At 38.7% G+C, this 16,133-nt stretch overlaps 1 protein-coding gene across 1 annotated transcript; it reads left to right on the forward strand.

Moving 5' to 3' along the window:
• The first annotated feature begins 8,096 nt into the window (after nucleotides 1-8,096).
• Nucleotides 8,097-10,041, forward strand: LOC126794843 (probable membrane-associated kinase regulator 2). Its single transcript, XM_050521628.1, has 2 exons — nucleotides 8,097-9,362; nucleotides 9,491-10,041. The coding sequence occupies exons 1-2, from the start codon at nucleotides 8,180-8,182 to the stop codon at nucleotides 9,580-9,582; spliced, it is 1,275 nt and encodes a 424-aa protein (XP_050377585.1). The 5' UTR covers nucleotides 8,097-8,179; the 3' UTR covers nucleotides 9,583-10,041.
• The last annotated feature ends 6,092 nt before the right edge of the window (nucleotides 10,042-16,133 follow it).

The following is a 16,133-nucleotide window of genomic DNA, read 5'->3' on the forward strand; positions in this document are numbered from 1 at the left end:
TGGCTTCAGCAGTGTGCAGTCAAATTGAGAAATATCAGTTTCTAGCAAATATACACAGAGATTATCTGAATTCCCAGTATTTTAGTTGATTTCTATGCTGCTCTTATGCCATGGATTCTCTCATCTCTGTTGTGCGTTCTGCTGCTTTGCCACAAGTCCCACAACCAACATATTTATGTTATCTTGCTCTACGGATTCACTCCTATTGATATCATTGTTATGTACTGTAACGATTAACCAAGAATTCACAATATAGTCATTCAGCTTTTCAACGTTTTCTTCACTTTCTTTATTTAGCTACAATAAACCATGAATGTTCTCAACTTAAACACGGCATGAGGCCAGGTCCCTAATTCATTTATATTCTTCTATGAAGACTATGATCATGAACCTTCAGCAGTGGTATTAGTCTGCTTCATTCCATTAGCATATACATGGGGAGTATGGATCGAGTTGGAGCTGGAGAATGATTGAGCGAGGGTTGAGGCTAAATGGAAACTAATTAATGAGTTGGACTTCAACTTCATTTGGAGTTATATGGGGACGATTTAGATCAAAGAGTTTTATCGAATAAGAACTCGATCATCGATCAAGTTGGAACCTTCAACTTAAAGTCTTAAGCCAAATGAATGTGCTAGCTAGCTTAGACATAAGGGAAGTCATGATCATGCCCATGCATGGTTGCTTGAAATTGAAGTTTAAGAGAAGCAAAACTTCAGTGATTCTTGTTCTAGAATGACTAATATACAAATGGTGTAAAAGCCCCTTGCGTTCAAAAAACAGTCTTCTTAATTGGCTCACAGCAACACCCTCAAATTCCACATGATCACTTCATATAGCATTATATTATTTCCAAAAACAAGGGGAACAATTGTGCAGTATGTAGATTCCTGCTCATCGAATAGCTGAAAGAATTATCTGAAACTTAATTTTACTATCAATATATCACGAGTTCATGACAGAGTTCAGAGAAATTAAACATGCATTCATAGAGGTCATAAGCAAGCCAGCGGAATGACACAGAGGCATAAGAAACCAAATCTTATGCAACAAAGACTCTTGATTACATCATGCTTGACGATCCCCTTGAACATGCAAATTGAAAGCAAAGTTAATGAACAACATTGTACCAAGACACAAACATCAAAGTTTCGATACAAAAGCAGATCCTCACGTATCATCGATCTGTTGCAAACACAACAATCAGAAGTCTTATGACTCTAGAACAGATCGTTTGCAAGGCCTTGCAGCTGATATATACTCCCCGTATTCCCCCCACCCCCCATTGTTGCATACTTACATGTGATAATGAACAACCAAAACCATCGTTCCTCTGCAATATTCGATTTGGGTTGGGACTCCATAGGCCTCGGGTGTTTTTGCCCCAATAGGGCCAATAAACCAATTGGTAGCTTTGTACGTACGTATATAAGACGATTTAGTACAAGGGGCTTCACGAGACCCCATGAGATGGTATTCACTACAACAATCTGACACAGCTATACATATATTTTTATCACCCAATTTATGGCACCAGTTTGTGGCAATCGATCAGTCGAAATCAGACGTGGGAAGTTGCAAAAAGCTTCAACATAATTCAGTGATCCATTTAGATTGAAATGGTAGGTCCTCCGCAACTTTCACTTCATTTGTGTTCAGGCACCTGATAGAGTTTCAAGCAACCAAAATGGCCGAGACAAATCTTCATCAATCTGAAGAGCGAGGATCGTCACAAACTTGTAGAGTTGTAATTCATATGCATCAGTACAAGACTCGATGATTGTTTCTACGACTGATAATTCATCATGTAGAATTCTAACATAGCACAAATTCAATTCCCTAACTTGAATCATATATGGAGTGTCATTTTCTCAACAAACATAAAAGCAGATGGGAGAGATCGACAAAGGAAAAGAATGAATGGTGGTGGGACTCTTTTCATCTTCAAAGAAAGGGGCGCAAAAGAATGCCAAAGTTGTGATTACCATCATGATTTTCTTGGTAGTTCCACATAAATCAAATCCATGAATTGTTGCGGCAACACTTTATGTAGGAATTGTGATTGTATCAACCAAAACACAAGCTAATAATGTCGCAAGTATGCACGCTAGGCTCTGAAACAAGACAAAAATCTTTACTAAATCACAAGATTTTCAAATCGATCAATTAGGTTGAAATGGACGCATATTCTGTCATCAACATACCAGATTTCAGACAAAAGAAAGGTACTCAACATACAGCATACTCTTTAATTGTTTGTTTTGTGGATCTCTAAGAACGGTTTTATGTTCGATAACTTGGTCTCGAATAAGATTTCACGGTAGTATGGCTCTAAAGATTAGGGTAACGTATATATGTTACAACATGGAGAGCCCTAGCATGGCCTTGGTTGCGGATACACGAGAAAAATGTATTCACCGACCAAAGAAGTAAATGAAGAAGGAGAAGATGATCGAGAAATGAGAACTGATGATCGAGAATACGTTATATACATTAAATCAACAGTTATTAGATGCTAGATGATGATCGAGTACTCCAGTATCTTTTATAATCAATATAATGTACTCCGAAATCCCAAGTGGAATTGGACGTAATGCTTGATTAACGAATTAGGGCATAGAATTATTAATTGGCTTTGCTCTAATTTGCAGGTTAATTTCTTTTCTCTTTATCCTTTGTTGCTGTGCTAATGTCCCTTTCTTCCTTTCACATGAGAATAGACAAAGGATGCACACATACACATACGCAGGCATAGACAGAAACAAAATCAAAAGAGAATTAAAAGGCCTAGCAGCCTGAAACACAAACAAGAACACCTTTAAGTAGGAACAAAAAATATATGAAGGAATGGTTAATCGAAAGGGATATATGAACTATTTAAAACCATGCGAAGTTGATTGCTTTGTTGGTTAAAACTTCAAAGCCAAAATTTGAGTGTTAATATTTCACTAACTAATGAAGTTGTATCCTTCTACAAAAGTTGATGGAGACCTCCGGACTCTGTAATTGTCTCAATGATGTTGTTAAATGTACCCCTAGCAAATTTATAAGTATACCCGGCATAAATTTTTGTACCCATAATTTCTTGTTTTACCCCTATTTCTATTATCCAAACACTACAAAAAAATGTGGATAAATGGCACAAAACAAAATGTGAGTGTTTTTTGAATGGTTACATCATAAATGACATATTTATGCCATATTTATTTTGTGTCATTTGTCCACATTTTTTATAGTGAAAAGCTGCCAAACTCCTAATACCTACCTCATCTCCAATTCTCCCGTTTTCAACACTACATCAAACCTATGCATTATCAGTAGTCCGCCAAACTCTGTTTGACGTAATCCTCAGTTGCGGTTTTCTTTGCCTTCCGTTTAAAAACACCCATGTCATGTCATGTCATGTTAATTGATATAAAGTAAGAGCCCAGTAGCAAGGTGATTGAAGTTATTAAAGAAGGAATCCAAAAAGAAAGATCCTGATGCAATGGAAAGAAGAAAATTTTATGAATAACCAAATGGGCATATCACATTATCACACATTCACACACTGATCAATTATTAATCTATATGTATATTAGGCTAATGATCAGCAAAGGGATGTGAATTGATTAAGTACTGTTATTGCGGAAAAATTGTGAGTCGAAGCAAGATCATTCATCATTGTAGGATTTGGTGCTGGGTATAAAAGGGGCATAGTTGGATATACCTAAGTATATGATAATTTTTAATGTAATTGATACACTTAGATATATATTTATTGGGTACATTTAACACACCATTCTCTCAAAGGGAAATGCAATGAAAGATATGGATTAAGGTTATCCATTGGCTTAACTATAATCATCTCTATTAATCAGGTAGACCCCAGCTATCATCTTACGACTAATTTGGGACCCTGATTTAGTTATACTTTCATGTAGGCACAAATCAATCTATAAGGTTATTGAAACCTGATATTTGAATTTTCAAATTTATTTTTGGCAATTCGAATAGACAATGAAGTTTAATCAATGCTCATCCATTTGAAAAATGCATGTTGGGGTCCTTTGATTTGAACCGTGGAAGACCACATAACATGGATTTATAGACTTGTTCAAATCCTACATTCAAGTCCGAAATTGCTCGATTTTAGATTTTACTCGAACATTTATTTTCCATGGACACACTTTGAGCGACTCTGCTCGTCAATCACTTATCAATAACTACTTAGTTACAATATTCCTACCGTAGAAACACTTTTAACCTAAAAATCTTTCATGGAGTAAACTCCATAGATATAAGAGTAACGTGCCTATCTACAAATTAAGTAATGTGCCCCGTCAATTATGCACGTAGATAGTTTTAAAGCTAGAACAGTGCTGTGCTTCATTTATCTCCTGCATTATGATTTGTGTGCGAGTGTGATGAAACATTGACTTCAAAACGGGTACTTGGAGAAGGTCCACCGGGTAGCTAGGCCCATTTAAGATCTGGGGGTTGTTTGGTCACTTTCTGGGACCATGTACCAGTTTGATTAATAGACGGATCGTTAATGGTTGGAAAAAAAAAATTGATATCAGAATCAGATGGTTTACATATACCACCTTGTAGCTATCGAATAATTTTTTTTTTTAAAGGAGGGTTGGTGTTGCTACCCTCAAGCTTTCATTAATGAAATTGTTGAATATAAAGGTGGACGTGAAGCCTAAACCCATGATTACAAAAACCTGACATAATATCAAAGATCCAAACAAATAAATACTCAACAAAGCACAAACTAGCAAAGAGTACTACACTCAAGGCTTTTAAACAGGGGTGACATACAGAAGGAGAGAACAATAGATATAAGGTCCTAACAACAATGAAGTAGCAGTTACATATCCTACTTTCCAATATAGCAGCTCTCCAACTATGTTGCCGCCAGACGATCAATCCAACGACACTTAGTCTCACCCTGCCACTAGACGGTAACAACCCTTTGACGAAGCAAGGAACTCGCTGCCTACCTAGAGCAGACAAGGCACACACGGACACGAAGCCCAACTCTCCCTATAAAACTAATGTAGGGAATTATTAAACAAAATAAATAATTAAAAACACTAACTAAACCAACAAACTGGTTAGGACTCATAACGGGAGCCCAACCTTTTTTTCAAGCCAATCAAGGCCCAACAACAGTCTCTAGGCCCACAACCAAAAGGGAGCAGAGAAGGCCCAAAGACTGGCCCTATTGTTGCACCGTCGTTGCACATAAGCCACCACCACTCTATCACCATGGCCCTTACGCCGCCACCGCACTTGGTCCCTGCTTGCCATCAGAAAAAGGTCGCCAACGAAGAATTGGCAGCGAGCATCCTCTACTACTGAGCCCTGAGAAACCGTGCGTAGGCCCTAGAGAAACAGATCCTCCATCGAGCATACACACACAGTCCCGTCCCCCAAATCCATCGCCAATCTCCTTTGCCGCTACTATAGGGACAAGACATGCCTTCGTTGTCGTCATCGCAAGATCGAAACACCTTTGTCACCACACTCCCGCAATCTGTGCAATCACCGCTGCAACGTTTGGTCGATCCTCAAACCCACTCCACCCAGATATCTGATCACCAGGTCGGAGGACAAAACCCACATTCCATCCGATCGCACAGAGCGCACGCTAGAGGCCGGCGTCGACGCCGCCGCACGGCCGAACGAGAGACAACGACTGGGAGGAACTTTTCTCCAAAACCGAGCGCGTAGAGTGTGTTCCCCTTAACTAGTTAATTTTTCTTACTTCGTGATTCAAGTTCTTGCTATCGAATCATTTTATGAGAAAGGAAATTATCTTTTGGCATCATTTGTCTCGTCGTTTTACTTCTTCATAATTACATTGTAACTTTGGGTGTGTGGGATTTCTACTTTCTGAAGTGTTATATTCAATGTTGTAGCGAAATTTTAGTGTTTTATGGAGCATTGTAATGTCCTAATTTTGGAATTCAAAGTCGTGTGATTAAGTTGGTTAGGGTAAATATTCTGGTTTTTTAATTTCAGAATTTCAATATTCCAAAAAATATCATATAAGTTTTAGAGTTTTCATCCTCGATTGTTTGAGTAGGTTCAAAAATTTTTAATTACGTGATGTTACTTTCTACGAACCAAATGATCCGGGAGAGCAAGATTGCAATCCTCTTTGCCACCCCACCTTACCATTTGTCAAGGCCAAAACCAAAGCCTTTACCCACAAGTGGGGAAACTACGAACATCTTCATCTTTTTACAAGAGTTTTTTTTTTAAATGTATTGTCTCTCTTGTTAAGTTGCGCATGTATCGACTGTATAAGTTTTTTTTTCACAACAAAAGGATTCATAATGTAAACTTCATGAAAAATTACGCATTTTTACATTATGTTCGAATAATATGAAAGTGTGTCATCAACTGAAAAAAATCAACTTAACAGTTATGCTACCAAAGTTTTATTCTCTTATAGTATCTTCAGTTGTGAATGATGCATGATGCATCCGCGTAGGAACTTATCCCAACTAACGGAATGGGTTTGGTGAAGGCCGGAGAATTGGAAAATAGAGGTCAAATTGGCTCAAAGCTTTCCAATGATCTCGTTCAATTCCCATTCCCATTCCCATTTCCAGGTCCCCGCACTGTTTGCATGCATGTCTGCCACGTGACTTTAAATTTAGCCGGCTGAATACTGCCACCCTGTCCCTCTTTTTACCCTTAACCCCTCTCAATAATTATTTAGTAACGGTTAGGTAAACCCCCCAAGCTCCAGCTAAAAGTCTTTGCTTTAATATTATCCAAAGTTTCAAACCCTCTCCTGCCCTCCTAGCCAGGGCCGGCCGGAGGACAGACTGTGCACATGCATTGGGCCCATGAAAATTAATTAAAATATTTTGTGTAAAAAGACCCATTTTTTATAAGAATATAGTGTAAAATGACCTATTTTTTTCAGAATTTGGACAACTTGCATGTCCTTTTTTTTTTCGCACTGGGCCTTGAATCTCTCAGGCCGGCCCTGCTCCTAGCCAAGGCCATTCTTTGTTTTCATTGACCAACTGTTTTCATTGACCAACTGCCTCGACTCTGGTTTGCTTGAGTGTTCTATAATGTCCTGGTGTTATAAGTTCGATAATCACTGCGTTAAACACTCGGTAAATCAGTTTATGACCGATAGCGCAAACAAGTTTTAATCTAATGTACTATCAACATGTGTTAGTTGGGGTTTTTTGCGACCCTAATAGTAATAGTGTCAAAATAGACTTGAATTTGAAGTTCAGTGAGCAACTCCATGTCTCCAAAAACCGTTGTAACAGTTTCATTATTATTATTAGTGAAGTTATTTTTCTGATTAAAAAACGTTTATACTCTAATGTGTAAAGCTAATATGAAGTTTAGAAACATCACCATCACACATTCTTGTTCTTCCTAAATAGGATGTTTCATACGTACACATTAAAATTAAGATGTTTTAATGTGATCCATCTGTAAATAGAAGAAACAATGAAACAATGAATTCATGAAAGTTGAGTTTGATAGATGTAAGTTGTAACATCAGACATTATGGCTCAGAACTAACACTCAGATTTGAAGAAGATCCAGGTAAAATCCTTCATTCAATCAATTGGTTTAATTTCTATCCAACTGATCTATGGGATCAACTCATCAAAGACATGAAATTCACCTTCATATCTAGCAACTACAACAGTACAACTATTTAAAATAAAGCAAATATTCAAGAAACGATAATGGAAAACTAAATAAAATCTCATCTACAATTTATGAATTTATCTCATAAATTACATGTACCGTAGAAACATACACGTACAGATCGTACATGTAGTCGTATACATCCACAATGTTTTGTCCACTCGCCATTAATCCGTCTCCATCTGTTGTCTCTGTTCAGACTTCAGAGACGTGTCTGCTCTCCCTCACATGTCTTCCCAGCAACCCCCACGCATTCGCTACAGACAATTTAAAAGCTCCACGCTTTTTTACCCTAAACCCACTCTCACTTTTCTTTTACCATTTCTTACCCCCCCCCCCCCTTCTACTTACCCCTGTCACCTCCATTTTCAGTACTGAACCACCCTCTGCAAACCCACTCCCTCACTCAAACCCACACCTCTTTCTCTCTCTTTTTTAGCCACCACCCACTTTCTCTCTTTACCCACTTCGCCTCTGTATACTGGCTCTCCCAACCATGGAAGCTTTCAGCCTTCTCAAGTACTGGCGAGGTGGCGGCCTGGTTGCTTCTTCTACTACTCCTCTTAACGCCCCCAATGTCACCTCCGCCGCGGCCACCATCCTGACCGCCGTGGCCGAGAACTGCGACGACAGCCACGATACGGACGACGACGGACCCTTCTTCGACTTGGAATTCTCCGTCCCTGATGAGGAAGATGAAGCCGCCCACGAAGCCTCCGACAGCACCACCAGCGGCGACGACGACAGTGATGACGTGGAAGTGCAGCAACACGGGGAAGACGACGAGTCTGATGATGATGATGACGTGGACGGCGAGGAGGAAGGGGAGTTTAACTTCACCGTGTCTTCCGGGTCGAGCAATGACCGCACCGATCCGAATCTCTCCATGTCTCCATCTGATGACTTGTTCTTCAAAGGCAAGCTGGTGCCGATTGAGCCTTCTTCCTTCGTGTTCAACTCGGCCGAGCCCAACTCCAAGGCTCAGTTCCCCGGGTCGCTGCTCAAGTCCGCCACCAAGCTCCGTGTCTTCATGTCGGGTCTCAAGAAGTCCAAGTCCAACCTCAGCAACCCGGAAAGCAAAACGGAGCCGACAAACGGATCTCAACAAGAACAGAATGACAAAGTACTAGAGGACAATAAGCAACAGAAGCAGGGGAAGCTTTTCACGGTGAAGTTGAAGGTGGAGGAAGTTCCCATTGTGTCCTTGTTCACAAGAGACAACAGCTCCAGAATCTCCACCAAGACCCAGAGCCAGAAAGCTCAGATTTCCGAAGAAGCTGCTTCTGAGGAGAAGCGCTTTTCCAAGGAGGTAGTGCAGAAGTACTTGAAAATGGTGAAGCCTCTCGTGGTCCGCGTTTCGAAACGCTACGGCGAGAAGACCAGGTTCTCCGGCCAGCTCACTAGCGCGACGCCGGAGGAGAAGAGTGGGGCGGAGGCGGAGGTTTCGGAAGCTGCGGCGGCGGCGAGCAATGTGAGGAGTTTGAAGCAGGGGAATATTCCGGCGGGCCTTAGAGTGGTGTGCAAGCACTTGGGGAAAAGCCGCTCGGCTTCTTCGGCTGTAGCAGCGGCTCCTCCGGGAACTGTGCCGTCGCAAAGGAGAGATGATTCGCTGCTGCAGCAGCAGGATGGGATCCAGAGCGCCATTCTGCATTGCAAGCGCTCATTCAATGCTTCCAGAGGTGACATTATCATTTCCCATACTCTAAAACTTTTATTCAAATTTCGAACCAATTTTTTGTGGAAATTAGAGGTCTTGCGTTCCACTCACAAATGTGTGGCTAAAATTAATGGTTGGTGGAATTTACAGATTCCGATTGCACTCCGCTGCCCCGGTCAGTAAGCGATTCCTGCAAGGAGAAGGCCTCAGGACAACCGTCGGATCAAAACCGAGAGGTTTGATCGAGCGGCAGTCATAGCTGGCATAAAGGCGGGAAGATTGGCTCAGAAAGAGGGAAAAAAGAATCACCGGTCAACAGTCCAAGTCAACATTGTTCTCGATTGCATTGTAATCATGCTGAAATGAGAGGTAGCAAAAAGAGGGTCCGTTTTCTTGTGGGTTGTAAATGTTTTAAGAAACCCCAGGAAAAAAATTAGGAGTAGGATGAATCAGTCCTAGTTAGTAGTAGTAGCGGAACTTAGTGACTGCACTAGGGTTTATATTATTTGTAATGTCTTATGTAGCCAGTGACTTGCTGTGGTTGTTATATATGTAGCTTCTACTGGGTTTGCGCTACTCACAAGTCACAAAGCCCTAGTCATTCTGTGAAAATCTTGACCAATTATGATTGGTTCTGGGTTTGTATTTTAGAGATGCTGGGAACGTTGGGAACTAAACAGTAGAAAAGTGATTTTTATTAAAGGGAGAGAGCAGAAAAGGGAGTAAAGAGAGGTCGGGCTCTTTCTAGGGCATTTTCAATAACACGTAAGAAATGAGAATGAAACAAGTTGTTGTTTATTTACAATAAGGAGTTGAAATTAAATTTAACTTGTTAAATAAATTATTTTTAAAATTAGTAATTTAGAATTGGGTATGTTTGTAATTTATTAAAAATATGAGGATTTTTTTGGGTTTAAAAGATTGCCCCCTACACAAATTCATTTCCCCTCCATTTCGACTGGAATACAAATCTAGGTTTATCCGGGATTTTATTCCAAGTTTAGAAGGTGGCCCCACCATAAAATTATTCTCTTACCCAAGTAAACACTGGAATATAATCGATTACGGGGAATACAATTCCATTCATGTGAATTAAACATGCCTAGAGTGCATTAGTTAACTCTATTCGGACTCGCCATGAAACTTGATTAAGCACTTTCTCTCTCTAATTAAGGACTTAATCAAAGTCTAATCGCACTTTAGCTTTCATGGATTTTGGGTTTGCTTTTTGGTCTAAAGGGCGTATGGGAATTCGGGTTAGTGTTAGTGATGTTGATTGTTTGCCCAGTTAATCCGGGTTTTGAAAATGGCTTAAGAGAATCAACTGTCTCCTTTGGGCAGTGCTTGGCCTAAGAAAGAGCTGCTGTCATTGTTTAATCTGCTTCTGCCTAATGACTTGGGGCAAAGCATTATCATCGTCTTTCTGAATTTCAGAGGATAATGTTTCTTAATGAATAGACTAAACAATGTCTTCTTCTGTAAAAACCTAAAGAGCATCTCCGTAACTAGTTTCAAGATCACAAATGAATGTGGGTTGCTTCGACTAGCAGCCTCTGAGAATTGAATTTTGCTTCCAAGACCAGATCTGAGTATTTTTACCCAGCCCAGCCCAAGGTTACATAGAGCCGTGGACAAAACATGGAGCCGTGGACTCTTTGATGTGATAAATGTAAGGGTCGGCAATAGGCCGAGCCTGGCACACTACCACCGGCTTAGGCCGGCTCGGGCCGGATTTTTGAACATACCGGGCATATTATATTTATATGTAATATATATTTTTATAAATAAAATTAAAGAAATAATATGATATGATAATTATTTAATTAAATATAGTACAAAAAATAATAAATATAACAAAATAATTTAACTAATTAACATATACACAAATAAATAAATATACAATTATTAATTTTTAAAATGAATGAAATTTGGGCGAACTTTTGATCGAGCTTTTTATGTCGGACAGAGCTTTAGCCTTACGGAGTCCAACGGGCCGGGTCGAGGCTTTAAACTCTCAGCCTCTATCTAGCCTTATACCCATAAGGTAGGACTTTGACTGGGCATTGACCGGACCGGGCCGGGCTACCCACGGGCCGAATGATGACCCTCATAAAATGTACGGTTTGATGTTAATGAAAGTACACATTGACACTCTGAATCTAATTAATGAGGGTAATTTATACTTGGCCCCGATCTAACTTAAGTTCGTTTCCTAATACTTTTCTAATTAGATGAAACCGTAAATCGAGTCTTTGACTCAAAGATTATGGTTTTGTTGACTGACCTATGATTCAACACACTTCAACTCATTTATCATAGCAGTGCCTTGGCTCTTATGCCGCTACCAAAGTTTCTTTACCGATGGAGTAATTTCCATAATTATTTACACCATGTTTTGAGGAAGATTGTTTGTAACTGATGGAAGCCACCGAGGTTCATGTGTGACTAGCCTGGTGTCTCTGAAGCGTTTTGTTCTTTTTCCATTTCTGTTGTGAGCATGTGAATCAGTGTACAAATTTCGTACATCTGGTTTTGGTCTCATCCCATTATTGTATTCTCTGAGTTTGCACATGTGAAGTCACTGCTTGTCACTTTGTCACGACTATTTGACAAGTAATTTACTCCATGTAATAATGACCAAAGTTAGTAATCAGGATGTATCATATCATACATGATAAACCAACACAAATGGAGTTTCAATAGTCTATAAAACGTAAAAACGGTTCATATACAGTAGAAAATGAGTAATATAGCTAATCTGTAATCATCCGGACAAAGTAAAGAAACTCTTATCTTTTGGCAGGTGGATTATAGTTTGAAGAAATAATTTTTCCTTTAATTGAGTCAATGAAAATATAAAGCAAAAGACAAATTGTATGATTGCCCATAGTGACAGACCTAAGATTGGAACTTAAGATGGACTTGAGTTTGCCAATAGGCAAAAAAACTTGGGAAGAAAATTCATTAACGGGAAAAGAAGATATAGAGCTTTACCCCTCAAATGCAATGAAATATAATAAATTAGCGAAATTTAACTCTACAGTTCGATAAACATTAAACTTATGTATAACCTCCTCATTGTCAATAGATACAGCTTTCTCAATGTGAAGTAACAAACAATATGTCATCAAGATACTCGTCTTCAATCTTGATTTTAAGTCTATTCTTAACAATATTTATAGCTGAGAATGTCATTTCAACCAAAGAGCACCGCAGAGGCGCCAAAGGAAATGACGTCATGAAACCTCTTCATGTCTGTGACTTCCTTGTTGTGTTGTTTTTGAAGGTCATGTGTGACTAAGCGGCTGACTGAAGTTAATGCTAGAGAAGAAAGAGTGCTTAAGATTGAGGTCTTTATGATTGGCCAATTGGGCTTCTAAAACTTTTATTAGGCTAAGTTTAATAGTTTATAGTATTTTTTATGTGTACATATATATACATATAGTATTAGGAAATAAAATTTGGCCGTAAGAACTCGGTGGACTTGAGTCCACTCACCAATGCACTTGGTCCGTCCTTGATTGCCCGGCACTATTTGTTTTAATGATCGATATAGTCTTACATTGTTAACTATGAGTTTATGTGTTTGACTCAAGATAAACTTGTTGTAACAATTTTTATTATCTACCTGATTCGACGAAACTGATGTGAAACAATCATTCAACTGATACAAGGTCTGAGTTGCTGAAGTTTTCCATGCCAGATCGATGCCTTTTTAGTCATACAACTAACCAAAATTCACGAAAAAAAAAAACTAGTTGCCGTTCACCTTTTGAAGGTATGAGAACTCTAGCTTTAGATTGGATCCATATTTCCCGCTATAATGAACTGCGACAACTGTGCTTGAATGATTACAGACAGATAGCACTCATTTCATGCCTTAGGATATGTAGATTGGCTCTAGCATGCATAAGTTTCGGCATTCATGTACCAAAATAATGGACACGTGCTAACTTAACTTGTGGCACCAAATCGGAAATGGGGTAAGTTCTGCTAAAGGCTTACTCTCCGAGGGCCCAAACTAAAATTGATTACGTGTCGTTAAATGATTGGTTGATTTTGAAAAGGATGGAGACGGAGATACTGCTTCGACGTTAGGGGTGAAAAAATGGTTTTCGGTAATTCTCGGTCTGACTTTCTCGTTGACCACCCACACGTGAGGATTCATCCAACTGCGGAAGAGATCTGTAAATTTCCCCAAATTCAAATATGAGGCCTGTAGGATGAGACAAGTCAGTAATTGTTTCTTTTCTTTTTCTTTTTTGCGATTTTGCTCTCAATAGAATGTTGATGTGAAAAGAGAACACCCATATTATTTATGTTGTTAGATTGGGTACGTTTTACAAAAACTGAGGCCATATATTTGATTTTCATTGAGTGAATGATAATATTTTTGCGATTTTGCTCTCTGGGTTAACATAATACATAGCTCCTCTTGTTGGATCAAGAAGCAATGATTAGGAAGAAACGTGAGTTCTGCATTGGTTTTGAGAAACAGTATTTCTAAAGGCCATAACACACCTTAAAACGGAGAAAATCAACTTAGATGCAAAAAAAATAAAGTTTACTGGGGGTAGTAAAAATTTACTAAAGTGTGCTAGAGGTAGTAAACTTCTACTGGGGTATTAAACTTGAAAAACAGTATTTCTAAAGGCCATAACACACCTTAAAACGGAGAAAAATCAACTTAGATGCAAAAAAAATAAAGTTTACTGGGGGTAGTAACAATTTACTAAAGTTTACTAGAGGTAGTAAACTTCTACTAGGGGTATTAAACTTGAAAAACAGTATTTCTAAATGCCATAACACACCTTAAAACGGAGAAAAATCAACTTAGATGCAAAAAAATAAAATTTACTAGAGGTAGTAAAAATTTACTAAAATTTACTAGAGATAGTAAACTTCTACTGGGGGTATTAAACTTGAATAATCCAGACTGTTGTTTGGTTGTGCTTCCTGATTTATTAGATTTGGACTAGCCGAGCCCAGGACGGAGATCATCTGTCTTTGGCTTCTCGAGTCTCGACATCCGGCCACCCGACCTCAACGGAAGGGTCTCTTTCTCATCCACTCTACCTCGTCGATCACAGGCAACTTCCTTAAAATCGATAGTTTCTTTGGGCTATGGCTTTTGTGATTTGAATACGAAGTATAAAATACGTTTGATTGGTTTGAATGTTTGACCAAAAAAAAAACCCACGTGACCAACAGTAAAACAATCAATGCATTTTGCTAAAAACAAATCAGACGCCGTTTGCAAAAGTTTGGTTTGGCTCTAAGAGATTGGGTGCATAACAGAATGTTCCCGGAAATGGTTACAGAAAGTGAGAAAACTATAACGTCAAAGTGTGATCAGTTGCGTCAACTGGATAAGATTTTTGTTACATACCCCCATATGGGCCTTATGCACCGACTCCAGTTCGATTTCCAGGTTCATATTACTCCACGGTTTGTAGCCACCAATATTCTCCACGATTTATTTGTAGGAAACTTGCAATCACTAATTCTTGTTCAGCCCTTGGAATTGCTTAAAGTTTTGCTGATGTGTGATGTATTGAATATATTAAGGTGATGTGCGGAGAAGTATTACAATTATGAGCAAGGCATATCAATAAACCTAGTGATTAGCCAATGTATCTCATCCTCAACCGTAACTAATAGAGATTTATTTGGGTAATAGGTGCGTTCCCTCTTCGATTTTGTTCTTTTTCTTGTTCAGCGAGCGCGTAAGCTAGACTTCATCACTCATGAGTGATGACTCATGTACCTTGTATAGACAGTAACTACGTACAACCTAGGCCCATAAACTCTTTACGTACCCAACAAACTTAGCTACCCGATCAATTGCTGGTATTAAGATGACATGTAGAGAGCCAGCCAGCTTATAATAATAGATAGCACAGGTTCCAAGGATATTGTGAAACTAATCGGGAATTGATGATAACACATAGAATATCTAGTACGATGATCCATGAGATAATTTAGAGCGCTGCTACTGTTACATTTGAGAAAAGATTTCTGTCCGAACAAAATCGTCACAAAGACGCCTTCTGAAATATAAGCGGTTTACTTGGATCCATGAAGTCTGGCTAAAATTTTAGCTAGGTACGGTGATTCTTTGTTGGAAAAACCATCGTGTATTCATCATTTTCGTATACACAGTTACACACACAAATATTAAATAGCTAGACACTCGATAGTCACCTTTAATTTGGTAGATTTTGGAACCCTCAGATTGACAATAGCCCTCAAGTGCAACAATTACTTGGATCAGCTTTATGGATTAGGTCTTGTAAAGAAGAAAAAAAGCATTGTGGATTGGTAAGTTGTTAATTAAATGATCACAAATATACTACAAAGTATTTGATTACATGAGAAATATAGCTCTGTAATCCATATATAATTCCATACACACACAGAAATTTATACAATTTTTTAAACGTAGCACGTGAAAGGATCTCACACATGTGAAGCGAATTTCTACAATTCTATGTTTCTAGTTATCTTTAGCTCATATGTAAACCATGTACATACTGAGAAACAAAGAAACAGAGAATTGCTATTATCAAAACCAGAGCATCTCTGCTGCTCTGCATTTGAAAAATGAGTTCAGCATAAACATAGATGTACCATGACATTATTTTAGAATCCCTTGGCTCCCAAAAGATAGCATTCTTTTATTCGAAAAAATTCTTGTGCCAAAGTTAGTTTGTATCAGGCATCTTCTTCTTTAAGATACAAAATATATATTTGAACTCATGCCCTTATAAAACAATGCAGCAACTTATAATAA

This window comes from Argentina anserina, chromosome 5, assembly GCF_933775445.1.
Source record: "Argentina anserina chromosome 5, drPotAnse1.1, whole genome shotgun sequence".
In the NCBI taxonomy this organism is placed as follows: domain Eukaryota; kingdom Viridiplantae; phylum Streptophyta; class Magnoliopsida; order Rosales; family Rosaceae; genus Argentina; species Argentina anserina.